Here is a 26602-nt window from a genome sequence, read left to right on the forward strand (position 1 = left end):
TTCTGGCACTCTCGGTTCCCCGGAGATCCACGAGGATTCCAGGGTGATTTCCTCAGCTCTCCTCCTCCGTTGCGCGATGAAGTGCTGGTTCTCCTGCAACCACCGCTGCCGCAGGTAAAGCCCACGAGAAGCATCAGGAAGGGTCCTCAAGCCGAGGTGTTGCTGTGGTTCGTTCTCGGGGTTCATTCTGGTTCCCAGCTCAGCTTGTGTGATTTGCACACCTTTGCTTCAGGTCCAATGTACCTGAAGGAGCGTCTCCACCCGCATCGTTCTGCCCAGACACTGAGGTCCAGCTCCGAGGGCCTTCTGGCGGTTGCCTCCCTGCGAGAAGCCAAGCTACAGGGAACCAGGCAGAGGGCCTTCTCGGTGGTGGCACCCACCCTGTGGAATGCCTTCCCATCAGATGTCAAAGGCATAAACAATTATCTGACTTTTAGAAGATATCTGAAGACAGCCCCGTTTAGGGAAGCTTTTAATGTTTAATAGACTATTGTATTTTAATATTGCATTGGAAGCCACCCATAGTGGCTGGGGAAGCCCAGCCAGATGGGCGGGGTATAAAAAATAAATTATTATTATTATTATTATTATTATTATTATTATTATTATTATTATTACACCAGTGCAAACCTCTGGCTTTGGGGGTGGGGGGATCAGTGTGGCCCTCCAGACCTCTCCCTGAGCTACACGCCTCGCCAGCCCTGCTTTGCACCCTGTCTGGGAATGCGCCTGATCCTGCCTTTTGCTTGCCTGGATGGAAAAGAGGTTTTTGTGTGTGTAGAAACCCGCCTAATGCACAAAGGTAAAAGTGAATGCCCACCCCTGGCCCACCACCAGCATGCGGCCCTCAGAAGGGAGTCCAGAAACGAATGCAGCCCTCAGGCTGGATGAAGCTCCCTGCAATTCATTATTGTGTCTCAAAAGTGTAAAGTCGGAAGAGACCTCCAGCGGTCATCTAGTCCAACCCGCTGCAAGGTGGGAAGCACAGGAGTCCCAACCTCTGCTTAAAAGCCTCCATTGAGGAGAGTCCACTAGCCTCCAATAAGTCTATTCTAACACAGGTCCCCCCCCCATATGTCCATTCTCTGAATAGTTGTAATGTTTTATCAGGGAGGAAATTAGAGGGCATATTCACAGAGCCCTAAATTACAGAATCAAGACAGTGCACACGGGAATGGCTGCTTCAGGCTACAACAGGTCACACATAGGTGGAAAATATGGGTGCACAAACATGCTGCCTCCCTGTGACTTTATGAAACAGGCTTGGGGTTAATAGAAACATCTGCTACAACCCACTTTACTACAGTTTAGTGCAGGGATGAGGGAACCTGCAGCCCTCCAGGTATTGTTGGATTACAACGCCCATAATTCCTGACTACTGACCATGCCAATTGGGACCACAACTTCCCCCATCCCTGATACAGGAATCATAACCAGGTAGGCACATATGTTTTGCTGAAGCTTTGCAGATTAAAGAATGCTGCTAGAATTCTCCGATGAGGGAAATTCTAACACAGTTTTAATTCTGTTGGGAATTTTCTTTTTAACAATTGCATTTTATACATTTTCAGCTTGTTGTATTTTGTCTGTTTGGAGTTCCAGTCTGGGAAGAAGGCAGGATATGAATAAATATAATAATACCAATAATAATAATAATAATAAGAATAATAATAATAGCCCTGTTCCCACTCGGGTTCTAACCCTAACCCTGCAGGGGAGGCCCCTGCTTCTGAGCCTGCCTTGGCAGCCCCCCACATGACCCAACTGTGGGTCGGCTAGTTGACTGGGATCCTTTCTGAAGGGCCTGTCTGATCCGCCTCCTTTTCCTCTTCCAGATCCCGCTACGAGGAAGACCACAGGTGAGGAGGCGGGCGTCTCTGGGACCCTCGACTCAGGACCCTTTGGCTCTGTTGGGCCAAGGATGGGAGGGGGAAGGCGAGAGAGAGACCGTGCAGTTGGGGCTGCAGTTGGGGCTCTGAAAAGCCCTTGGCCCCCTTCCCCGGGATTCAGTGGCTCTCTCGGGGACCCCCACATCAAGGCAATAAAGAAACGAACGAATGAAACAAAATTGCGCTGCGAATATTCGCTGCCATGAAGACCCCCGCTCTTCCTCCCAGGCTGTCGGAAATCAGGGAGGAGGGGAAGCAAGAGAAGGGGAAGCAGGAAGGTGGGCCAAAGGAGGCGGCTGTCGGAGAAGGTGAGGAGTGGGTCTGGGGTGGGTGGGGGCTCAAAAGCCCCCCAAGGGTTTGCTCTCCGGAGAACTGCCTGCCCTGGATCGGGGCACCTGGGCAAGGCTTCCTGTGGGAGTCAGGCTGGGCGCTGGCACAGACCCCAGGAGAGAGGAGCCTGGGGGACGAGGTGGCCGAAGACAGGTGGGTGGGATGGAGGCTCACCTGCAAACACAGGTGGTGCTTTATTTCCTTGGATCTCCCTTGGGGGTGATGGCCCAGGAGAACCTCCTTCTCCCTTACTGCTGTAATAAACCAAAATCTGCCCTTATTCCCTTATGGGGGACGCAAGAGCCCATATAGAGTCCCTTGCAGGTTCTCCATTGGTCGGAGAAAAGAATAGAGGCCAACCAGAGAATACTGAGAAGCAAAGCAGCTCGTAAGCCTGATCTTGATTGATCTGTTGCAACAGGGTTCTCCCTGCCCCCACAGGAGGAGGGAGGGACCCAGAACCAAAGTGTGTCCGCCCTTATATAGACATTTTAAATTGCCCGCCTTGGAGTCCAAGACCACCCCCAGAAACATCATACCTACATCACAGAAAGGGCGGGCTACAACAGAAATCTGAGTGCATTGTTTACCTCCTGTCTGGCAGGTTACCTGTTAATGCTCACTTGATTGGATACCCTGGGGAGCCTGGCCAGTCTTTTGTAATGATAACTACAGTGGTACCCAGCAAGACGATTGCCTCGCAAGACGGAAAACCCGCTAGACGAAAGGGTTTTCCGTTTTGGAGGCGCTTCGCAAAACGAATTTCCCTCTGGGCTTGCTTCGCAAGACGACAGCCCATAGGGAAATCTCCGGGACAGCGGGGAAGCGCAGCGTGTCTTCCCCACTGTCCTCGGACCTCCTCCGAAGCCTGGCGGCGGGGCAGGGACACCTCCTCCCGCCGCCGCCGGGCTTTGGAAGGCTCCTCCGAAGCCGGGCGGCGGGGAGGGAACACCTCCCGTCGCTGCCCGGCTTCGGAACCATGCTCTGAAGCCGGGCGGCGGGGCCGTGAAGCCTGGGCACGCTGATCTCAGCGCGCGTAGGCTTCGGCATGCTGGCAACTCTCCGCAAGCAGCGGGAGAGGTCCGCGAAGCCTGTCCAGGACAGCTTTTGAAGGCGGGGGGGGGGGGAAGCAAAGACTTTCGCCCCCCCGCCCGCCTTCAGAAGAGGTCCTGGACCTCTTCTGAAGGCTGGCGGGGGGCAAAAGTCTTTGTCCCCCCTGCCTGCCTTCCCAGGGGCTTTTACATCGCCCCGGACAGCGGAGAAGTCCTCCGCTGTCCCGGGGCGATTTTAAAATGCCGCCCGCCAGCATTTTAAGATCGCCCCGCACAGCGGAGAAGTCCTCCGCTGTCCCAGGGTTTTTTAAAATGCTGGGGGTGGGAAGAAAAGCCCTCCCCCCCAGCCTTCAGAAGAGGTCCGGGGACAGAATGTCCCTGGACCTGGTCTGAAGGCGGTTTCCCTAGGAACGCATTAATTGATTTTCAATGCATTCCTATGGGAAACCGTGCATCGCAAGACGAAAAACTCGCAAGATGAAGAGACTTTCAGAACGAATTAATTTCGTCTTGCGAGGCACCACTGTACTTAGTTCCTGAGCCAGGTCACAGGCTCACCCTATTCATACACAGACAGACATACCCTTAAGACAGGATTTGTGAAGGAAAAGACAATGGGGAGACTTTTCCATTTTCCTTTGACCTTGCAGAGAAAACATTTGGTCAGTTTGGGGGCCAAAATGGTTTCAGGGCTGCCTTCCTGTGCTGCCTCAGACATGTGGTCCCCATATCTATGTACGTGCTTGGTTGGTACATTTATGGACATTTATTATATATATAAAAGACCTTAAATTTTTTATTTCACTGCATACCCCCCCAGCACTTCTCCGATGAAAATAGGGACGTCCTCAGGAAAAGCGAGACGTTCCAGGATCAAATGAGAAACTGGGGCGGTTTCTGTAAATCCGGGGCTGTCCCTAGAAAATAGGGAGACTTGGAGGGTCTGTTGTTTTCTTTTCCAGGCTGTCCCCCTCGAGGGGCGCCCAGAGCTGAGCCCCAGCCAGACGGGGCAGTTGAGGATGGTAAGCCCAGAGAGAGGGTGTGTGGGGGGGGACAGAGGGGGGTCGGGGGCAGCCGGTCACCCTTCGCTTCCTGGCCTGCCGGGTTTCTCTTTTAGGTGACGATCCGGAAAGCCCTGCCAAGGCCCCCCAGCCCCTGGGGACCCTCCCCTCCAAGGAAATACCCGCAGAAGCCCACCCACCCTCTCCCCAACCTGCTTTCCCGATTCCCCATCATGAGATTTTGGGCTTCATTCAAGAGCTGGGGGCAGCACAGGAGCGTCAGTCTCGCCACCGCCGGGAGCGTAAGTCGGGGAGGGTGGGGCGCTTCCCCTCCGTCCCCCCAACAGGATCCCTGTGCCTTCCTCCTCCTCCTCCTCCCCCGGGAGAAGGGTCTGCTCCAGCTTCCTGAGCATCTCTGCTTCCGTTTCAATAATAATAATAATAATAATAATAATAATAATAATAATAATAATATATTATTTGTACCCTGCCCATCTGTCTGGGTTTCCTCAGCCACTCTGGGCGGCTCCCAACAGAATATTAAAAACATAAAAAACATAAACATTAAAGGCAGATGTCTTCTAAAAGTAGGATAGTTGCTCATTTCCTTGACATCTGATGGGAGGGCGTTACACAGGGCGGGTGCCACCACCAAGAAGGCCCTCTGTCTGGTTCCCTGTAGCTTTGCTTCTCGCAATGAGGGAACCGCCAGAAGGCCCTCAGCGCTGGACCTCAGTGTCCGGGCTGGACGATGGGGGTGGAGACGCTCCTTCAGGGATACTGGACCAAGGCCGTTTAGGGCTTTAAAGGTCAGCACCAACACTTTGAATTGTGCTTGGAAACGTACTGGGAGCCAATGTAGGTCTTTCAGGACCGGTGTTATGTGGTCTCGGCGGCCGCTCCCAGTCACCAGTCTGGCTGCCACATTCCGGATTAATTGCAGTTTCCGGGTCACCTTCAAAGGTAGCCCCATGTAGAGCGCATTGCAGTAGTCCAAGCGGGAGATAACCAGAGCATGCAAGATGCTAGTCCTTAAGGAAGCTGCAAAGATCTGGGGTGTGTGTGTGTGTGGGGGAGTTTGGGGGGAAGACAACAGCTGCCGAAACCTCAGGAGCCACAGAAGGGCAATGGATGAATGTCTGTGGGGGCATCCTTGCCCTGCCTTGCCCCTCCCGGGGTCAAGTGAGACTAGAGCAACTCACACAGAGGCTGGGTGGCCAAGTGTCAGGGATTGTTTGGCTGTGATCCTTGCAGTGCAGAGGGTGGGGCTACATGACCTCCTGGGGTCCCTTCCAATTCTATAAAAATAGCAAAATGTTGGGGTTTTTTGGCTTAGGGCCCTCGTATTTACGGGACCACCTCTCCTGGTCTGCCCCACAGAGGACGATAAGGCCCATGAATAATCATAGTTTAGAGGTCCTGGGCCCTGAGGAAGTCAGAGTATCCTCCACCAGGGCCAGGGCCTTTTCAGTGGTGGCTCCGACCTGGTGGAATGCTCTGTCCCATGAGACCAGGGCCCTGCAGGATTTAACCTCATTCCGCAGGGCCTGTAAGACAGAGCTATTCCGCCTGGCCTTTAATCTGAATTCAGCCTGATCTTTTATTTCCCTTTCTTCCCTCGCTCTGGGATCCCACAGCTCATTCTCCCCTGGCCTCCTCGCTGGCCCAAGTAGGACCAATTCAGCCAGCTGGCCCTGGGGATTATCTAATTGATTTTTGATTTTTATTGTTATTCATCGTTTTCATACTGTATTTTATGCTGCTTTTATACAGTAATTGTTTTAAATATGTTGTTAGCCGCCCTGAGCCCGGTTTTTGAACCGGGAAGGGCGGGGTATAAATAAAAATATATTATTATTATTTATTATTTTAAAAAATCCACCTTGCTTTTTGCAAAATGACGCAAGCCTTCCCCCCACGCCCACTGCCAATGTCCCTCCTGTTCTGTTTGCAGCAAGCGGGGGGGGGGGGGGCTGGATCTGCCCCTCCCTGAACGCCGCTCCTCTCCCCGCAGGGAAAAAGGACCTCCGCAGCTGCCACGACTGCCTGAAGTCCGTCAAGACCTTGAAGGAGAACCTGCAGGAGGTCCAGGGGCGGCTCTGGAAGGTGGAGGCCAAGCTGGGCATCCGTGTGCCCCCCCACGAGCTGGAGGAGGACGAGAAGGAGCCCCCCAAGGAAGGAGGAGGGGAGGGCGGGGAGAGCCCCCCGGCCTGGGCGCCCCTCCCGGGGGCCCCCCAGCCTGGAGGTGGGGCAGAGGGCAGCTGGTGAAGATGCCAAGCCAGAGACAGAAGCAGGAGGACCCAGCCCACCCTTCCAGCGGCCGGGGGGGGGGGGCTTCCTGAAAACAAAAGAAAGGCCTTTATTTTTTCATTTAATAAATATATACCTTGAATAAACTTCCCACGGTCAGTTTGCAGACAACCCCCCAAAAAGGTGAAATGCCATGTGAGCAATCAGTCAATACACTGGTTGGGTAGCCGCTTCTCAGGCGGCGATACCTGCATTGCGCGGGGTCAGACTAGATGGCCCTTGGGGGTCCCTTCTGACAACCCTGCGGCTCTAAGCAGCCTTAACCTTGCTCTAGTCCCAGAGCCACGTGGGGTGACTCTCCAGGGGCCATGTGCCAGAACGGCGGGAGGGAGTCTCTGCGGCTGGAAGGGCACCCAGCCCTTGATTCTCATATCTGAAGATTTTTCTTTTTTTGAATATGCTTTTTATTAAGTTTCATTTTAGATACACCAACAAACAAATATATCAAATATTTTTACATCTATCTTACTTTATGCTCCATAGAGCCATTGACTTCCCTCCTTCCCTTCCGAAGGTTTTCTTATTCCAATCTTTAATTCAGTGTATCTGAAGAAGTGTGCATGCACACGAAAGCTTATACCAAGAACTAACTTAGTTGGTCTTTAAGGTGCTACTGGAAGGAATTTTTTTTATTTTAATTCACAGTTTCATTAGTAAAAGACTAAACCATGACATAAGATTTATTTCAGTCCTGCTAACGTCTTCAGATTTCTACAGTTCTCACTTACACAGACCATAAATTTGCTCCATTCTTTTTGGTACCTGAAGATTTTTCAGTCTTTATCACTTAATCTACATTTCTTAATTTCTCTATAACTTTTAATTTCCCTTAACTAACAATTCTTTTCATAATCCTCTCTGCAATATTTAGCATAGTCCTACTAGCGTGATCTGTTTATTACAATTGCTTCTCAAATAGTTCAGCTATTTACTCCAGTCCTCTGAGATTCTGTGGTCCCGCAGGTTTCGCATCCTCCCTGTCATTTTATCTAATTCTGCACAGTTCCATTAATTTCATCTGCCTTTTCCCCCCTCTTCTTTTCGGGTTCATTATTGACATGTGATTGTATTTGATTGTCCAGTTAATAAATCTTATTAAAAAGAAAGAAAGAAAGAAAGAAAGAAAGAAAGAAAGAAAGCTCACAAAACGCCATCCATAAAAGAAACCTCCCAGATGCAAAGCGCATCTCTCTCCTTCCACTTCCCTCTGCAAACAGCTGTTTTCCTCCCTCCCGGGTTACTACAAGTCCCAGAATGCACCGCGCCGGCCCCGCCCCCATTCCGCCTCCCTTTGCGCGTGCGCAGTCTTCCCGGCGAGGCTGCGAGGCAGAAGGTGAGCAAAGGGATGGAGCGCGTGTGCATGGAGGGATTTTTTTTGGGGGGGCACCTTCTTCTTCCCTGCAAAACGGGGGGGGGGAGCAGCAGAGGGGGCCCTGAGGCCAGGGTCCGGGGTGCAAGTGGGTAGCAGGGGTCGGGAGGGGGCTGCCCTCCTCGGGAGTTGGCTTTCAAGGTTCTAGTCCTCAAGGAGGAGCGGGGAAATTCAGGGAGGAGGAGGAGGAGGAGAGGGGCTGTGCTCTGCCCCCCCACCGTGCAGGGCCGGATTTAGGTATAATAATAATAATAATAATAATAATAATAATAATAATAATAATAATAATTTATTTATACCCTGCTCTCCCCGGCCAGAGCCGGTCTCAGGGCAGCTAACACCAGTAAAATTACAGTAAAAAACATAATAGGGGGAACCCCCCCCTTTTAACGTACAAGTTAAAATGCAATTTAAAATGCAGCCCATAGTATAAGCTAAGCAAGCTATAGCTTAGGGGCTCACTCTCTTGGCCCCCCCCCCCCAAAAAAAAATTAAAGGAAAAAATAGTAATCTGGACACACATTTCCAAAATACAGGATAAAAAACAAAATAAAACCTACATCCAGCATCAGTGTTTTGTGTTTTGTAGGCTCACATGATGTAAGTCATGGGCCCCACCTGCTCCCTAAAATATCACCGGTTTGCTCATTTCTATATATAGGGTGCTGATATTCGGCATGGACTTTGCATTCTGCATGGACTTTTCAACAATTACTTTGATAAAATACCTATTTTGTGATGTGCAAATGGTCTTAGATACATACCCGTTAGGTCAAAAAACAAGTACATTAATAATTTTTAAAAGGCACTTATAAAATCTTTTGAGTGCTGGTGTATTTCCCCCCAGAAATTCTCATCATTTTATTGAGCTCTGTGTAAAATTTCAAAGAGATCTGGTTATTGGTTATGGAGAAAAATAAAATAAAATGTACACAAGGGTATCTTGTGCCGAGGGTCTTGTGTCAAGAGGGGCATGCAATGCAGATTTAACGAAACTTCGAAGTGCTATAAAATTTAAACTGTTTGAGATAGAGGGGAAAAAAATTAAGGGGGTTTCTTTCAGCCATAAGGGACGGGTACAGGCCAAGTTTCATCAAAATCTGAGATGATTTTGGGGTGACGTAACCCTTGTTTTTTTGCATTGATTTGATGTGGAATGACCCCTTTGTCGCTGCACCCCATTATATTTTAAACTTAGAGAGTCCTATGAACATACATCTTATTTCAATGAACTGACTTTTGTGCAACTTCGGAAAGCTTTTACAGAGTTACGATTAAATACAATAAACTCTTCTTATAGAGATGGGAGACGCAGAGGCAGACCAACAAACGAACGTGTTTGCATTAGGGGGTGTCCTGAGGACCTTATGCATTATATCTTGCGCTGTCCCTTATATAGTGATGCAAGAGAGACTTTTAGTACCTATAATGACAAAGTCCCCTGGCCAGAACTCCTCTGACATGATTTTATATCTCCTCGCAGACACAGATAAGTATGTGACCTGGCGTGCAGCACTCTTTGCAACTGCTGCAATGAAAATTAGAGCAAATTATATAGCCAAGGTAGCCACCAACTGTAAAGGAGATGAATTTATTTGACCCTATCTACATCAAGCTGTATTCTATCTTTATCACCAAACTCTGAATATAATTGCACATTGCATTAATTAACATTATTTCTTAATACATTAGTGGCCATGTGATAATTTTAGCTTATAAATTTTATTGTTTAATGTCTTAACTTGTATATGAAGGTACTTTTACAGCTCTGTTTAGAGCAGGCAATGTCTTGATAATATAATTTTTTTTGTATTAATCCAGTATATTTTCTTTTAATTGCTGAATGATTCTGTGTACATTGCGGCAGCCTTTGGCTATGTGCAATAAAACGGACAGATGCAATACGAGATAAACCTTAAAAAATGGTGAAAGAAGAATGGGAATGTTTAAATAATTATTTAGTGGACAAGGGCTCAACCAGAAAGATCTGGCTATGTTTAGAATGATACCGCATAGAGAAATGCTCCCTGATACCAAGATGAGGGATTCCTTTGGAATGCAGATAGAGAGAATTAATAAGAATAATGATCTGTTGTGAACTTGACGGAAGTGCACAATAGATGAGCTTTCCTGTTTTGGCTCATAGAATCCTAGAGTTGGAAGAGACCCCAAGGGCCATCGAGTCCAACCCCCTGCCAAGCAGGAAACACCATCAGAGCACTCCTGACATATGGTTGTCAAGCCTCTGCTTAAAGACCTCCAAAGTAGGAGACTCCACCACACTCCTTGGCAGCAAATTCCACTGTCAAACAGCTCTTACTGTCAGGAAGTTCTTCCTAATGTTTAGGTGGAATCTTCTTTCTTGTAGTTTGGATCCATTGCTCCGTGTCCGCTTCTCTGGAGCAGCAGAAAACAACCTTTCTCCCTCCTCTATGGGACATCCTTTTATATATTTGAACATGGCTATCATATCACCCCTTAACCTCCTCTTCTCCAGGCTAAACATGCCCAGCTCCCTTAGCCGTTCCTCATAAGGCATTGTTTCCAGGCCTTTGACCATTTTGGTTGCCCTCCTTTGGACACGTTCCAGTTTGTCAGTGTCCTTCTTGAACTGTGGTGCCCAGAACTGGACACAGTACTCCAGGTGAGGTCTGACCAGAGCAGATTACAGTGGCACTATTACTTCCCTTGATCTAGATGCTATACTCCTATTGATGCAGCCCAGAATTGCATTGGCTTTTTTAGCTGCCGCTAAAAAAGCCATCTTCCCTTTTTCTTTTCTCCCCCCCCCCTCTTTTTTTCTTTTTCCTTTTCTTTTCCTTTCCCATAGTGGCTTATGTTTTATGCCATGTACTTTGATATTTTTTGTAGTTTTTTAGTTTTTCCCCATTACTATTATTAAGGAATTTTCTTTTGTAATTTTGGTTGTCTCTATTTATATGTACTTGTTTAACACAAAATAAAAGTATTTTAAAAACCCACAACGGACTGACTGACCTCCCTGAGCCTCCCTTTCCTCGCAGGGACCATGAGGCTCTCCGTCCTCCTTGCCGCGGCGGAGAAATTCAAGCCGCACCCCGGCTACCGCTATGGCATGAACCGGCCCGGCTCAATCGCCGACAAGGCCAAGAATCCTCCGTGGGTCTGGCGGAAGAAGATCCCCGTGGAGCCCATCAAAGACGAGGACTGGAAGTTCTTCAAGGGCGACACGGTGAGGTCTCAACCTGCTCTCAGCTACCCGCTTTGTCTGTTTCACTCGCTTTGGCAGCGCCCCCGTCCCTGGCGACACATTTACCTGATTTTAGGCACTGAGCAAACTCTTCCCTGGGGCTTTTAGAGTGAGGTGATTTGGGTTACTCTATGAGAAAAGCAGACAACAGATGGAGAATATTTATTTCCTAAAATTTATACCCTGGTGGGTTGTAAATACAACCACCTCATCGTGGTTTACTAAAAAAGAGGCAAGGCAATAAAATTAGCAAGGAGAAAAAATTGGCAACGATAATTTAAGACGTCCCAAAAGTTAAAACAAATTAAAACTCACACCAGCTTGCTAAGCCACCTAGGTAGCCTTGCCTGAACGAGAATGTTTTTCTAGCAGGGACTGAAAAGGATACAGCGAAGCTGCCTGCCTGCTGTCAACAGGCAGGGAGTTCCATAGGGCACCTGCCTGATACCAATAATCCTAATAAATAAGGTGGCAAAACTCTGCCTGGCTGAAGAGACTATTGCGGTCCTTTGAGCTTGGCCCACTGGCCATTCCTGCAAGGCAGGCGAGTCTCTCCTCCCGGCCGGAGGTCAGGATCCTGGACGGTCCCTTGCCTGCCCCCAAATGGGGCAGCCCATCCAACCGGGGGTCTTCCCTTCCACCCCCCATCCCTTTCTCTCTTCCTTTCAGGTTCAGATCCTGAAGGGGAAGGACGTGGGCAAGCAGGGGATGGTCTCCCAGGTGATCCGAGAGCGGAACTGGGTCGTTCTGGAGGGCCTGAATGTGGTAAGTGAGGATGATGATGATGGTGGTGCCCTTGGGCTCCCCCCCCCAGGAGAGAAGTGGGGTGTTCTGGGGGCTTTGGCACACTGAGACCCTTATGTGCTCTTTGGCTCAGCCTTCTCGGTGGTGGCCCCTGCCCTGTGGAACGCCCTCCCACCAGATGTCAAAGAGAACAACTACCACCAGACTTTAAGAAGACATCTGAAGGCAGCCCTGTTTAGGGAAGCTTTAAATGTTTGATGCATTACAGTATTTTAATATTTTGTTGGAAGCTGCCCAGAGTGGCTGGGGAAGCCCAGCCAGATGGGCAGGGTATAAATTATAAATTATTATTATTATTCCTTCCCTCCCCTTTCCGGTAGCACTACCGATACACGGGCAAGTCCGGCGCCTACGGTGGGATGTACATGGCCAGTGAGGGTCCACTTCTGATCAACTGGGTGTCCCTGGTCGACCCCACTGACAGGTAAGGGGGCAGGGCAATACTAAGAATTTGCCCCTTGATCACCATTCCTGAATTCGTTGCTTGGGATCCCTGCGTGGCCAAGGGTTGGACTTCAGGGGCCAGCAAACTTTTCCAGCAGCAGGGGTCTGGTCCACTGTCCCTCAGACCTTGTGGGGGGCCGGGCTATATTTTGGGGGGAAAAAATAAATGAAGGAATTCCTATGCCCCACAAAAAAACCCAGAGATGCATTTTAAATAAAAGGACACATTCTGCTCATGTAAAAACATGCTGATTCCTGGACCGTCTGCAGGTCGGATTTAGAAAGCAATTGGGCCAGATCCGGCCCCCGGGCCTTAGTTTGCCTACCCATAGAGTAGATGGCGCTTTGGGTCCCTCCAAACTCGATGATTCTGTGATCCCATGATCTGTGGGGGGTGAACGGCGTCCCCCTGAAAGCACCGTGGATTCGTTTCCAGAGGTTAGGCTCCCCTTCGTTTATTTAAGAGCTTTTCTAAACTGCTGAATGTTCTAGAAGCCTCTAAACAGCAGGCTCGTTCGCTGGAAGAAGAGGAAAACCCTTTCTAGCCTTCCATCGTAATTTGTTGTATATTATTATTATTATTAAACTGGCTTTCACCCCAGGGACCCAGGGCCGTTTCCAGAGATTAAAACTCAATCTTAAAAACAGTTTTGAACAAGTTAGCTCACAGAAATAAGTTGGGGCATAAAAATATATTTCTCAAGTGTCCAAAGATAAGATGTCTGTCTCCGGAAGCTGTAGAACGAAAGTCTCAGGATTTTTAAAATGAACATTTAATATTAATTGTAAACCAACCGGTGAGATTAAGGATGATTAAGAGGTATTTAAATCCTGCTAGGTAAATGAAATATCGATTGTTCTCCTTTTTTGTTACGACAACAAACACCTAGGGACTTATTTTCCCCGTCTGCCATATAATCAAAGACTGCAGAAAAATAGCAATGATATTTGTATTATTGTTGTTTAGCAGCTTGATGATTGATCCACCGACTAAGTTTAGTTATTTATATTTCGTAAAACTATATGTCGCTCAATTGTTAAAAATTACAGCATACAGAAAATTTAAACCCACACCAACTTCTGAAGCATCTGGGTGGCTTAAGCAAGAATGTTTTTAGCAGATGCTGAAATTCAGCTTGTGCTTTCTTTCAAACACGCCCCCCCCCAAACCCCACTTCCCCATCCCCGCTGGACTCTCCCTGGGCCCCCCTCTCCCTTCTCGTTTGCCCCTTGCCCCCCCCCCCAGGCTGCCCACCGAGGTGGAATGGCGCTACACGGAGGAAGGAGAGAGGGTCCGCGTCTCCCTCCGGACCGGCAGGATCATCCCGAAGCCCTTGGAGCAGAGAGACGATGGCATCATCCCAGAACAATGGACAGGTGAGTGGCTCTTGCGTTTGGGAGTGGAGCTGGCATGGAGTGGATTTCTGTGGGGAAAAGGGAATCCTGACCGCCTGTTGCCTCAGGCGGGCCCTGCCTTGGTTCTGAGCTGTCCTCTGTCATGTGGACTAGAAACGTGTTTCTGGGTTTACAGAACCTGCACCTTAGCATTAATAAACACACCCAGCCTCCTAATTTCCTGCACCCCGTTTTCTCTCCTCCTCCTTTCCCCCCTGCCTTGCTGCTGAAGACTGCCCCAAGGACACGTCTGTTGAGGACGCCCTGGAGAAGACCTACGTCCCGTCCTTGAAGACGTTCCAGGAGGAGATCATGGAGCTCATGGGCATCGTGGAGACACGCCGTTTCAGGAAGTCCTACTGGTATTGAGGCCTTTCGCCCCGCGGATCTGTGCCCCGCTGCCTGGACCCCAAGACTCTCAGCTTTGGGGGGAGATGGAGGAGGAGGCTGAGATGGGGGCTGTTGCCTCCTGATAAAGGCCCCCCCTAAACCGGAATCTGAGTGTGGCTTTGTGTCTGTGGAGGTGGCCGTTCTCCTCTGGCAAACCTGACTATACCATCTATCTGTATCGTTACTCCCGTGAGGCGGTTTATAAGCCGTAGAAGCAAAGGTCACACGTCTACGGAACAATCTGATCCAAGGTGGAAAAGGTCATAGTAAAGGATAGGACTTTCGGATAAACAAATTGTATCAAACGAAGGTAATAGTCAAGAATAAAATAGTACAGTCATACCTCGGGTTACAGATGCTTCAGGTTGCGTTTTTTTGGGTTACGGACCGTCGAAACCCAGCAAGTACCAGAATGGGTTACTTCCAGGTTTCGGGGGTCACGCATGCGCAGAAGTGCTGAATTGCAACCCGTGGGTTGCGGATGCTGTGGGTTGCGGACGTGCGCCCCGCATGGATCACGTTCGCAACCCGAGCGTCCACTGTACATGGTAATAATAGAACAGCGACACAACAGTACACGGTGAAACTCATTCTGAAAATATCAGATAAGCAGAAATCTGCTCTCAACAGTGATGTTAATAAATTAAAAAACATTCAACACATTACTAAAAACAGCGGCAAAGTTACAATGCATAAAAGGCCCCAGTGCATGGGAAAAACACAGAAAACGATGGAAATGAGCAGCCCAGACACTTGTGAAATTTATGAGTAACTGGAATTTCCGGAAGTCTTCCCTTCCCAGCTGCTTTCTGCGGCTCTTAAAGTCCTGGGAGAGGCTATTCCTCAGCTGGACTTGGTGGTGGGTGAGGGTCTTTTGCCTTCCTCTGCATTTCCTTGCTGAGGAGGGGGCCAAGGAGGAAGGTGTCAGGCTGTTCACATCTCCATGCCTCTTCTGAGAGCCTGTTTGCCTCCATGGCGCAGATGGAAAGGGGAAAACCTCTCCAGATCTCTTCCACCCTCTCTGACCCCTACCTGGCCAGGGATGATGGGAGCAGGAGCCCCCTTTGTGGCTGAATCCGGGTGTCCGGAGTGCCCACGCCCTGCTTTTTCCCTCGTGGGTATTCCTGTTCTCTGGCTTCCTGCGGTGTGGGGCAGGGTGTGTGGGTCCAGACACCCCCAAGCGGCCCCCTTCAGTCTTCCGCTGCCACGTCCAAGAGAGCAGAGCCCAGAGGGGTCTTGGCTGCCACCAGCACCAGGTTGCGGGGGGAGAAGGCGGGGTCAAAGAGCGGGAGCAGCTGGCAGTGGAACCCTGTTTGGGGAGGAGAGCCTGGTGAGGGTCCTGGCAGTGCTTGGGGCAACATTCGGGGGGTGGCAGGTGTGGGGAAGGCTGCTTGGAGCAGGGCCCTTCCTTCCTCAGTAGGGCAGGGAGTTCCCACTGGGCCTGAGGGGTTGATGTCCACCTCTGGTGCTCGTTCGTGGAATCACAGAGTTGGAAGGGACCTCCAAAGGCCATCTGGCCCACCCCCCTTCAGCGCAGGAATGGTGGCTGGGGAACACCCCCCCCCCCACTTACCTTCCTCCTGCAGGAAGATCATCCTGTCCAGAAGCAGCAGCGTCTCCACCAGGGGGGCCAGCAGGAGGGCCAGGCTGAAGAAGGCCACCACTTTCCCCTCCTGGGCCAGCAGCGACTGCAGGGGGCCAGGCTCCAGCCTCGTAGCGTGAGGGTCCAGCCCCACCCTCTCCAGGCCCAAGCGGGCGTACCTGGGGGAGAGAGAGAGAGAGAGCCCTGCTGAGCCCCCACACTTGGGCTGAAGTGCAAAAGGTCTCGGGGAAATCCCTCCCACCCACCTCTGCCCCGTTTTGGGGGTTCCTTTGGGTTTCCACACCCATTAGAACTGTAGAACTGCAAACTTTGTAAAGTGGTACCTCGGGTTAAGAACTCAATTCGTTCTGGAGGTCTGTTCTTAACCTGAAACTGTTCTTAAACCTGAAGCACCACTTTAGCTAATGGGGCCTCCTGCTGCCGCCGTGCCGCCGGAGCACAATTTCTGTTCTCATCCTGAAGCAAAGAGGAACTATTTCTGGGTTAGCGGAGTCTGTAACCTGAAGTGTATGTAACCTGAAGCGTATGTAACCTGAGGTACCACTGTATAGGATAAAAAACACAGCGGTACCTCGGGTTACATACGCTTCAGGTTACAGACTCTGCTAACCCAGAAATAGTACCTCGGGTTAAGAACTTTGCTTCAGGATGAGAACAAAAATCGCGCAACGGCAGCAGGAGGCCCCAATAGCTAAAGTGGTGCTTCAGGTTAAGAACAATTTCAGGTTAATAATGGACCTCCAGAACCAATTAAGTACTTAACCCGAGGTACCACTGTACAAAACAGTTAATTGCACATTTCCCCCCAAATCTTGGAAGCTGCCCAGAGTGGCTGGGGAAACCCAGTCAGATGGGTGGGGTAGAAATAATAAATTATTATGACATCATATTATTCAAGGGGCCTCCCAAAGGTCATCCAGCGTTTCTGGAATCACAGCTAATAAGGCTCATGGCTGCTTATTGGCAGCGCCTTGGTTTCTGGGGCCAACCTTTGCTGTGACCCCACCCCGTGTCCACACAGGGCTGTCCTCCACCCCCCACCCCCAAAATCCTCGGGGACATTTGGAGCCACAGCTTTAACTGACTCATGGAACCAGAGAGTGGTGTGGGACCCCCATCTATCCCAACCCTCTCCAGTGGAGCTGCCTGGCCTGGCGCTCGCCACCCCCTGGGCTCACTCACTCGCCAAAGGTGAGCTGGTGGGCCTTGGCGATGGTCTGCACCCCAAGGCGCTTCTTGGCCGGGTCAGCAGCCCGGATGACCGTCTCCAAGGCCGCGCGGAAGCAGTGGGTCCTGAGGGCGGCGCTGCGGCCCTTGAGCCGCCGGGCGTAGTCCTCGAGGGCGTGGCAGGCCCCCTCGCGGGCCTTGTAGGAGAGCCGGTGGCCGGGCAGGGCGGAGACCCAGGCGCTCAGGGGGTAGCCGGGCTCTGCGGGGCAGGGCGGGGTCCCAGGCCCTGGCAGGACGGGGGCTTCTGCCGTGGTGAGCTTCATGTAGCAGCAGGCCACGGAGGTGATGCCCGCCACGTGGGGGCAGCGGGCGAAGTGGCGCAGGAGGGCCACGCTCAGGTCGCCGCAGGCGTGGAGTCCCGTCAGGAGCAGCTGGCGCCCCCTGGGGGTGTGGCAGGCGGGGGCGCTGCTGGCCCCACATCCCGGGGGGCCTGGGAGGTCCTCTCCCCCAGGATCCACTCCTGCTGTCCCAAGGCTGCCTCCATCCACCGCAGGGCCACGCTCCTCCACTTCGGGGTGCTGCAGCAGTTGCCAGAATTCGGCCCACGGCGCCCCAGGATCCACCCACCCAGCCACGTGCCGCGGCCCCTCCAGAGATATGCCGCTGGGGACCTGCCGGGAGGAGAAGAGGGAGAAGGTGTCACCCGGCAGGAGAACCAGGGAGGGGCTGGGTGAGGCCAGGACCCCTGCCTGGGGACTAACATGGGTTTGGGCCAGCCTCCCCCTAACCTGCTGAGCTCCCAGAACAAAGGTATATGGCTCTGAACAAGGTGTGTTCCTATTTCAACCATTTTTTCATAAACCATGAGGACTAGTGTCCTACTTTAATTTGAAAAGAAGGGCTGTGGCTCAGTGGGACGGAGCCTCTTTGCATGCGGGAGACCACAGGCTCCATCCCCACTGGCAGCATCTCCACACAGGGCTGGGATTGGCTCCTCTGTCCCTTGGCCGGCTCCTCAAGGTCCCTCTGGTGGACATAATAATAAATTTTATTTATACCCCGCCCTCCCCATCCAAAGCTGAGCTCAGGGCAGCTAACACCAGTAAAATTATAATGGAAACATAAGGGGGGGGGGGGACAACCCAATTTAAAATACAGGTTAAAATGCAATTTAAAAAGCAGCCTCATTTTAATAGTAGCCCATAGATCAAAACCATAAGAGGAGGGAAACATAAGGGTCAGACTGAGTCCAAACCAAAGGCCAGGCGGAACAGCTCTGTCTTGCAGGCCCTGCGGAAAGATGTCAAGTCCCGCAGGGCCCTGGTCTCTTGAGACAGAGCATTCCACCAAGTCGGGGCCAGTGCTGAAAAGGCCCTGGCCCTAGTTGAGACCAGTCTAACGACCTTGCGACTTGGGACCTCCAAGGTGTTGTCATTTGTGGTCCTTAAGGTCCTCCACGGGGCAGACCAGGAGAGGCAGTCCTGTAGGTACGAGGGTCCTAGGCCAACATGCCTAGGTACAGCCTGCACCCTCTTCCTTGCTCCCCTGAAAATACTCCTCCTCGCTTCTGATCGTCAGCTACAGGAGTTCCCCCAGATATTTTCAGTTGGAAGGGACCCTAAGGGCCATCTAGTCTAACCCCCTGCAATGCAGGAACCGCAGATGAGCTTGCGTTCAAGAGAGAGGCCTAGAAGGCTCAGCTCCAGGGATTCTGGCCGGGGGATCCATGGAGGTTGAAGGAGAAGGAGAGGGCTTCAGGTGGAGGGCGTGTGGCTCACAGAAGCTGGAAGGGACCCCCAAGAGTCATCTAGTCAATCCCCTGCCGTGTGGGAATCCACCAAGTGCCTGAGGAAGCTGCCTGCCATGGCTTGGACCAGAGGGACTGGCCCCCGCCCTCGCCCCCTCCTCAGGAAGCCAGGACCCTCTGCAACACACCACACCCCCTGCCCACCCCTGACGTTCCGCCTCCTCACCTGGCCTCCTCGCTTAGCCCCCTCTTTCCTCAGCGCCTGCACCAGCTCCTGGTCAAACTTGGCAGCCTGGGCGACCAGCCGGGGGTCTCCCTCGATGGCGGTGACGGAGAGGCCCAGGCCGAAGGCCAGGAAGCGAGAGAGGTGGCCCTGGGGGAAAGGGGGGAGAAGACACTGTAAATAAAGCAGGCTTTGCGAGACTCCGAAAAGGAAGAGGAACCCGAGAGGCCTCTTGCATCCCTGCTTACCTGGCCAGCGCCCACGTCAACCACCTGGCGGCACCCCGTGAGCTCACTCAGCCGTTTCACCATCTGCGGGGGAAACGGGAGTCAGGGAGTTCCCTGTGGAGCTGCCCACTCAGGGAGCGAAGGTGGAGGGAGCCCCTGGTGGCTTCTGCGAGGGGCAGCGGCTGCTTCCCAGGAGAGGGAGAGGAGGAGGATGGGCAGCAACAGCAGGAGAGGTAACCAGGTGTGGCTGGAGGAGGTGGTGGAAGGGAGCATGGGAAGGAAACGCTGGTGGGCAGGGCCACGGGGGCATCAGAAGCACAGCAGTAGTTCCTGCAGTGACTCGCAGCAGCTCTGGCAACAGCCCCCCCCCCCCGAAGCAGATGCCTTGCTTGGACCCTCTGACAGGCTGTGGAGGTCTTATTCTGGGCCTGGTTGGCACTGACTCATAGCAGGGCCTTTTCAGTGGTGGCTTCCTGTTTGTGGAAGACCCTCCTTCGGGAGTTGTGCCCGCCTCCCTCGTAATTGGCTTTCAGGAGTGAGTTCAACATGGATTGATAATATGGACAGATTAGCTACGTACGAACGAATTGCATGTCGACGCAAATTAAGAATGAATAAATATGAAGAAATCTGGAAAGAATATTTAAGCGATAAGGCGGATAATGGTGGGAGGTGGGGACAGCAAAGAGAGGTGGGAAAATATTGTTAAAAAAGGTGTATTCATAGGTATATCAGTGTATTCAAATCTGAATTGTCAAATTGCGTTATTATTGTTAATATGGTTTTTGTTGTATGTGTCTTTTGCAGTTGTTGTTTGTATTGACAAAATGATTATTATTGTTTTTTTTTTTAAAAAAGACCTTTGTCTGTACCCAGGCTTGGCATCTGACGTGTGATCCTGGTGACCCCCAAATCCCTTTTTGGTAGAAAACAAATGCCCTGTTTTGAGAATGCTTTCCGGTAGTGGTGCGTTTGCCACCCTGGGCTGGATGTGAAAGGAACAAGTGAGAACAGGGCTGGGCCTGGCAGTGGGGGTAGCAGTTCTTGCCTCCTTGGTGACACGCAGCTGGGCTCGCTGACTCGAGCCGCCCTCCCTCCCCAGCTCAGGCGTACCTGCCCCAGCCGACGGATCTCGTGCTGCTTCTTGGGCTTGACGTGTTTCCTGAAAAGCGGCGGGAGCCTGGAGCTCTGGCACTGGTTGTCCCGGAACTCTTCCGGCCTCCCGGCTTCCGTGGACTTGCCGGCCCAGCCGCTGGGCCTCCTGGGGAATGCGAGGGTATGGGCAGAGGCTTTGAAGGCCAGCAGGGAGAGTGGCCAGACCGAGCTGTACCTGGGGGGGGGCGAGGGAGGGAGACAAGCGGTGGCAGGTAACGTGGAGGTTCCAAATCATCCACGTTCTCATTCGTCTTTAATGGCAGGGGAGGGACAGAAAATTAAATTCACAACACAGCCTCTGTGTTTTCAAACCGTGAGAAAAGTGCTTCGCTGGGAGCCCTGCATCCCTTTGGCCCTCCGTTCATACAAGGCGGGTTCAAATGCACCCATTTCCGAGGAAGCACCCTTGAGGCTGCCCAAGGAGACCCACAACACCCAGGACCCTACCTGGCTTCTTCCTCTCTGGCGTGTCTGTTTTCCAGCAGGAGGGCGGCCAGCTGTGGGGGCTGGAGGTCAGCCAGGGCGGCCTGCCAGGACGGCGGGAGGCTGCCCCACAGATTGTCTGTGAAAAACTCCTAGCAGGGAAGAAAGAGGGTGGGGTGGGGTGGAACAGGGTTACAGTTGCGTGCTTCTTGCCCCCCCTCCCCTGGGAAATGCAGTTTGTTAAGAGTGCTGGGAACTGTAGTTCAATGTGGCAAAACTATAGTTCCCAGGGTTCTTTAAATGTATGGTGTGCCTGCAGCCTTGCAAAGAGTTGGGAGATGGGGAACATCCCAACCCCTCCCAGATTCTTCCGGGGAAAGCCCAGGACCCCCACCCTGCTCATCATGCAGATCCCGGTGAGGGGGCCAGGGTGCCACCTTTCCCCAGATCCCTTTCTGCCCCACAGCGGTGGAGATGGGGGCTGACTCACAATGATGTAGGCATCCGCAATGAAGCCGTAGAGGGAGAGGACGCGGGTGATGTCGGCCGCTAAGCGCTTCTGGGCTTCCAGGGAGAAGCCGAGCATCGCAAGGAGACTCTGCAGAAGGGAAGGCAAAAGAGGGGAATGTTATTTCACTATGGCTTCATTGATGTTGCGCCCTGCAGTGCTGAAAAGCAGGAAATAGTAATAATAATTAATGTGTACTCTGCCTCTTCCCCTGACTCAGGGCAGCTTACAGATAACATAAGAGCAGCAGAAAACATATGGGGAAGAGAAAAACAAACACAAATAAGTGTTAATCGAATGAAAACTATGTATGTACATGTATGGCGCTGTGGGTTGAACCACAGAGCCTAGGGCTTGCCGATCAGAAGGTCGGTGGTTCGAATCCCCGCGACGGGGTGAGCTCCTGTTGCTCTGTCCCAGCTCCTGCCAACCTAGCAGTTCAAAAGCACGTCAAAGTGCAAGTAGATAAATAGGAACTGCTCCGGCGGGAAAGTAAACGGTGTTTCCATGCGCTGCTCTGGTTTGCCAGAAGCGGCTCAGTCATGCTGGCCACGTGACCCGGAAGCTGTACACCGGCTCCCATGGCCAATAAAGAGAGATGAGCACCGCAACCCCAGAGTTGGCCACGACTGGACCGAATGGTCAGGGGTCCCTTTACCTTTAACGTACATGTATTATATATGTCCCTATCTATCTCCCATCAGATGTCAAGAAAATAAACAACTACAGTGGTACTTCTGGTTGTGAATGGGATCCATTCCGGAGGCCCGTACGCAACATGAAAAGAGCACAACCCGCAGCGGCGCATCTGCGCACGCACGGGTTGTGATTCGCCGCTTCTGCGCATGATGTCATTTGGCGCGTCTGCGCATGCGCGAGCAGTGAAACCCAGAAGTAGCCCTTTCTGGTACTTTTGGGTCACCGCAGGATGTAACCTGAAAGAAAGTAACACGAAGCAGACATAAGACGAGGAAGACTGCACCAGACTTTTAGAAGACATCGGAAGGCAGCCCTGTTTAGGGGTGTTTTAAATGTTTGGAGTTTTATTCTGTTTTTAGTGCTCTGTTGGGAGCCGCCCAGAGTGGCTGGGGAAACCTGGCCAGGTGGGTGGGGGAGAAATAATAAATTATTATTATTATTATTATTATTATTATTATTATTATTATTATTATTATTATTATCACAATCATCTATCAACGCATGTTCTGTTTAGAAACACACAGGTAATTCGGCGCATTCAAAGCCGCCTTAAACACAGATCCCTTCCGGACCCCGGATCCGAGGAAGGCCTTCTTCACTCCAGGCGGGGCACCCAGAGAGTAAGGGAGGCGGTGTGAGGAGGCCGCTCTATCCCGTGCCACGTCTATGGTCCTGCGTCCCCACAGAGCGACGGGAGGGGGGCCTTTCCAGGGGGCGGGACCCGCCTCCCCGGACCCCCCCCCCTGCTCCGGAGTGGTGAACCTGGCGGGCCGCGCCCCCTCCCCCCCCCCGCGGAGTCTGCGCTCTCCTCCCCCCCCCGCTCGAAAGCCTGCCCCCCGGGGCAAAGAGAGGAGCCGGTACCGTCGCGGCCTTTCCCTCGCGCCGGAAGTGGTTGTGTCCTGACCCGGAAGAGCTTCCTGCGCCCAAGATCCGGCTCCCTGGGCCTGAGGGCGCCATTTCGTCGTCGCCTCGGGCCGGAGCGGAGCGGCCCGGGGGCTCCTTCTGCGCCTTTCCTGAAGGGACTGCGGAAGTAAGTGGCTCCTCCGTCCCGGGCGAGCCTCGTCCCGACTCGGGGGCGAAAGGCGCCTCAGAAAATACCCCGCGCCCCCCCCCCCCATCACTGACTGACTTGACTGACTGACTCAAATCAGTCAATCGCCCCAAAGTCTTTGGCTGGAGCGCTTCGCCTCCGACTTCGCATGGCAACTTATTAAGGCTGCTGTAAAAAACACGGCTTCCGTGTCCCGAGTTCCAAATAATAATAATAATAATGATGATGATAATAATAATAATAGAAAACAACGTGAGAAACTACAGGGCATTTACACAACGCAGTAACTCCTTTATTGCATAGGCATCAAAGAAAGAACAAGCATTTAAACCACCTAACACACAGGGGAACTTGTGCAATGATAGTTTTTAAACGAGCAACTAGAAATAATTTTTGATTTGATTATATTACTAATGTAATTACCTGGACATAGTTGGGGCTGCTTTTTTTTGGGGGGGGGGTTAGGGGAAACTGTATTTGATTGCCTGTATTTGATTATATGTTGTTATTATATGCAGCTAATGAATGAATGAAATACTTTATTGTCACTTGCACAACTTGTATACAGTGAGATTACACGAGTGCACCCCCCACTCAGCTCTCTTAGTCTTAATTCCCCTCGTTTACCAACGCACACCCACCAAACCCGAAACTCAGTTGTCCTGTTGTGATCTTTTCATTCAGCAGCCTAACATCCCACGGATAGAAGCTGTTCGTTACCCTGTTGGTGCGACTAATCCTGCTTCTGTATCTTCTGTTGTAGGGCAGGGGATTTCTGGGTTTGGATTTCTGTGTGGTGGGTGGCTGGGGGAATAGTTGAGAAGGGGTTTGCAAGAATCTGGAAGCTTGTGTGTTTTCTAGGAGGTTTGGTGCTTTTGAATTTTTTGGATGTGAAGCACTGATTATTATTTTTTGGGTTTGCGAAGGTAGGAGCTGTGCTGCCATGGGGCCCAAGAAGACTGCTGCTGCTGCTGCAGAGGCCAGCGAGAGGAAGCAGGACGACAACGAGCTGACCACCCAGGAGCTGGTCGAACTGCAGGCAGAGGCTGCGCAGGAGCAGGCCTTGCTGGAAGAGGAACGGCTGTCCTCCGAAAAACTGAGGGACATTTGCCGGAAGTGGGAGGAGGTGCAGGCTTTTGCACAGCAGCACCACTCTGACAAGGACCAGACACGTGACGCTGGGAACACTTATGATATGAGGATCATGTCGCATTTCAGGGAGGTGCTGAAAAGGCGGGTGAAGCAGCAGACCATGGACAGCTTCTTCAGCAAGAAGCAAAGAGTGGAAGAGGAACCTTCTTCGAGTTGTCCCCCAGAGTCTTAGAAAATGTATGTACAGTACGGTACACTCTGGTGCTTTTAAAATGCTTTTCTGTCATGTTTAGAAACTGAAATTATTGTTCCTTCAATTTTTGAAATGCTCTTTACAGTATGCGTGACTTTAAAGAGCACTTAATAAACTCTTGTTGTACCAAATTTGGCTTTGTTTGGACTTTTTTTGACCATAGGAACGCATTAATTGATTTTCAATGCATTCCTATGGGAATCCGTGCTTCGCAAGACGAAAAAACTCGCAGAACGAATTAATTTCGTCTTGCGAGGTACCACTGTGCTTCAGTTTAAGAACAGTTTCAGGTTAAGAACCGACCTCCAGAACGAATTAAGTACGTAACCAGCGGTACCACTGTACTGTCCCACCATCTTGTCCTCTGTCGTCCCCTTCTCCTTGTGCCCTCCATCTTTCCCAACATCATCATAATAATAATTTATTATTTATACCCCGCCCATCTGGCTGGGCCTCCCCAGCCACTCTGGGCGGCTTCCATAGAAACCAAAAATACAGTAAAATATCACACGTTAAAAACTTCCCTGAACAGGGCTGCCTTAAGATGTCTTTTGAATGTCAGGTAGTTGTTTATCGCTTTGACATCTGCTGGAAGGGCGTTCCACAGGGCGGGTGCCACTACTGAGAAGGCCCTCTGCCTGGTTCCCTGTAGCTTTCCTTCTCGCAATGAGGGAACCTCCAGAAGGCCATCGGCGCTGGACCTCAGCATCCGGGCAGAATGATGGGGGTGGAGATGCTCCTTCAGGTATACTGGACCGAGGCCGTTTAGGGCTTTAAAGGTCAGCACCAACACTTTGAATTGTGCTCGTAAACATACTGGGAGCCAATGTAGGTCTTTCAAGACCGGTGTTATATGGTCTCGGCGGTGAGAAGGTGCAAGAGGGCAGCCCAGGGGCAAGTAGAGGAGTGCCTCCCCCCACCCCCTCCTGTCCATGAACATCTGCTGGTGAGCAGTGGTGGCAGTTTCTTCACTCTGCCTAATCAGGGAGCTGGCCCTGCCACGCTGTTCAATTTCAAAATAAGGAAAGCTGGTCAAAGTCATTGACAACCCTCGCTTAAATGTACATTCATGTACAGCCCCCCCCCCCACAACCCACTCCATAGAATAAGGGTCAGCAAACTTTTTCAGCAGGGGGCCGGTCCACTGTCCCTCAGACCTTGGGGGGGGACTATATTTTGGGGGGGGGGGCCGAGAAAAAAGAATGAATTCCTATGCCCCACAAATAACCCAGAGATGCATTTTAAATAAAAAGACACATTCTACTCATGTAAAAACACGCTGATTCCCGGACCGTCTGCGGGCTGGATTTAGAAGGCGATTGGGCCGGATCCGGCCTCCGGGCCTTAGTTTGCATACCCATGCCATAGAATGATAGAACTGCAGTGTTGAAAGGGACCCTAAGGGCCATCTAGTCTAACCCCCTGCAATGCAGGAACCGCAGATGAGCTTGCGTTCAAGAGAGAGGCCTAGAAGGCTCAGCTCCAGGGATTCTGGCCGGGGGATCCATGGAGGTTGAAGGAGAAGGAGAGGGCTTCAGGTGGAGGGCGCGTGGCTCACAGAAGCTGGAAGGGACCCCCAAGAGTCATCTAGTCAACCCCCTGCCGTGTGGGAATCCACCAAGTGCCTGAGGAAGCTGCCTGCCATGGCTTGGACCAGAGGGACTGGCCCCCGCCCCCTCCTCAGGAAGCCAGGACCCTCTGCAACACAGCACACCCCCTCCCCACCCCTGACGTTCCGCCTCCTCACCTGGCCTCCTCGCTTAGCCCCCTCTTTCCTCAGCGCCTGCACCAGCTCCTGGTCGAACTTGGCAGCCTGGGCGACCAGCCGGGGGTCTCCCTCGATGGCGGTGACGGAGAGGCCCAGGCCGAAGGCCAGGAAGCGAGAGAGGTGGCCCTGGGGGAAAGGGGGGAGAAGACACTGTAAATAAAGAAGACACTGTGAATAAAGCAGGCTTTGCGAGATTCCGAAAAGGAAGAGGAACCTGAGGCCTCCTCCCTCCCTACTTACCTGGCCAGCGCCCACGTCAACCACCTGGTGGCACCCCGTGAGCTCACTCAGCCGTTTCACCATCTGCGGGGGAAACGGGAGTCAGGGAGGCCCCTGTGGAGCTGCCCCCCAGGTGGAGGGACCCTCTGGGGGCTTCAGCAAGGGGCAGCCGCTGCTTCCCAGGAGAGGGAGAGGAGGAGGATGGGCAGCAGCTGCAGGAGAGGAAACCAGATGTGGCTGGAGGAAGAGGTGGA

The 26602-nt window shown here is 51.8% G+C and overlaps 3 protein-coding genes across 6 annotated transcripts; 2 read left to right on the plus strand and 1 right to left on the minus strand.

Moving 5' to 3' along the window:
* On the plus strand, nt 1-6668 carry LOC309520581 (uncharacterized protein). The gene is made up of 6 exons (XM_082202546.1): nt 1-114; nt 1836-1859; nt 2118-2197; nt 4234-4293; nt 4389-4574; nt 6287-6668. The coding sequence occupies exons 1-6, from the start codon at nt 77-79 to the stop codon at nt 6538-6540; spliced, it is 642 nt and encodes a 213-aa protein (XP_082058672.1). The 5' UTR covers nt 1-76; the 3' UTR covers nt 6541-6668.
* Nucleotides 6669-7747: 1079 nt separating this feature from the next.
* MRPL24 (mitochondrial ribosomal protein L24) lies at nt 7748-14565 on the plus strand. The gene is made up of 6 exons (XM_082202561.1): nt 7748-7915; nt 10975-11162; nt 11850-11945; nt 12305-12408; nt 13675-13805; nt 14056-14565. Exons 1-6 carry the CDS (start codon nt 7837-7839, stop codon nt 14190-14192), a joined length of 735 nt encoding a protein of 244 aa, XP_082058687.1. The 5' UTR covers nt 7748-7836; the 3' UTR covers nt 14193-14565.
* On the minus strand, nt 14494-26602 carry METTL25B (methyltransferase like 25B). Of its 4 annotated transcripts, XM_082202225.1 has the most exons (10): nt 26370-26600; nt 26109-26255; nt 21249-21356; nt 20783-20910; nt 20294-20510; nt 19202-19264; nt 18957-19103; nt 16999-17654; nt 15787-15974; nt 14494-15522 (listed from the first exon to the last, which is right to left on the minus strand). In XM_082202225.1, the coding sequence occupies exons 1-10, from the start codon at nt 26430-26432 to the stop codon at nt 15404-15406; spliced, it is 1836 nt and encodes a 611-aa protein (XP_082058351.1). In that variant the 5' UTR covers nt 26433-26600; the 3' UTR covers nt 14494-15403. The 4 variants fall into 4 exon arrangements, with proteins under 4 accessions (XP_082058351.1, XP_082058352.1, XP_082058354.1 ...); XM_082202226.1 differs by lacking the exon at nt 19202-19264 and having other exon boundaries at nt 26370-26602; XM_082202228.1 differs by lacking the exons at nt 26109-26255; nt 26370-26600 and adding an exon at nt 22827-22854.

This window comes from Podarcis vaucheri (genome assembly GCF_965113315.1).
Source record: "Podarcis vaucheri genome assembly, chromosome: 16".
NCBI classification, from domain to species: Eukaryota; Metazoa; Chordata; class Lepidosauria; order Squamata; family Lacertidae; genus Podarcis; species Podarcis vaucheri.

Coding starts and splice junctions, on each gene's coding strand:
- LOC309520581 (XM_082202546.1), top strand. CDS start 77: ATGAAGTGCTGGTTCTCCTGCAACCACCGCTGCCGCAG. Junction 1,860..2,117: donor CGCTACGAGGAAGACCACAG/GTGAGGAGGCGG, acceptor TCTTCCTCCCAG/GCTGTCGGAAATCAGGGAGG. Junction 2,198..4,233: donor GGAGGCGGCTGTCGGAGAAG/GTGAGGAGTGGG, acceptor TTTCTTTTCCAG/GCTGTCCCCCTCGAGGGGCG.
- MRPL24 (XM_082202561.1), top strand. CDS start 7,837: ATGCACCGCGCCGGCCCCGCCCCCATTCCGCCTCCCTTTGCGCGTGCG. Junction 11,163..11,849: donor AGTTCTTCAAGGGCGACACG/GTGAGGTCTCAA, acceptor TCTTCCTTTCAG/GTTCAGATCCTGAAGGGGAA. Junction 13,806..14,055: donor CATCCCAGAACAATGGACAG/GTGAGTGGCTCT, acceptor TTGCTGCTGAAG/ACTGCCCCAAGGACACGTCT.
- METTL25B (XM_082202225.1), bottom strand. CDS start 26,432: ATGGTGAAACGGCTGAGTGAGCTCACGGGGTGCCACCAGGTGGTTGAC. Junction 26,256..26,369: donor TTGACGTGGGCGCTGGCCAG/GTAAGTAGGGAG, acceptor CCTTTCCCCCAG/GGCCACCTCTCTCGCTTCCT. Junction 19,265..20,293: donor AGATCCGTCGGCTGGGGCAG/GTACGCCTGAGC, acceptor TTTCCCCCGCAG/ATGGTGAAACGGCTGAGTGA.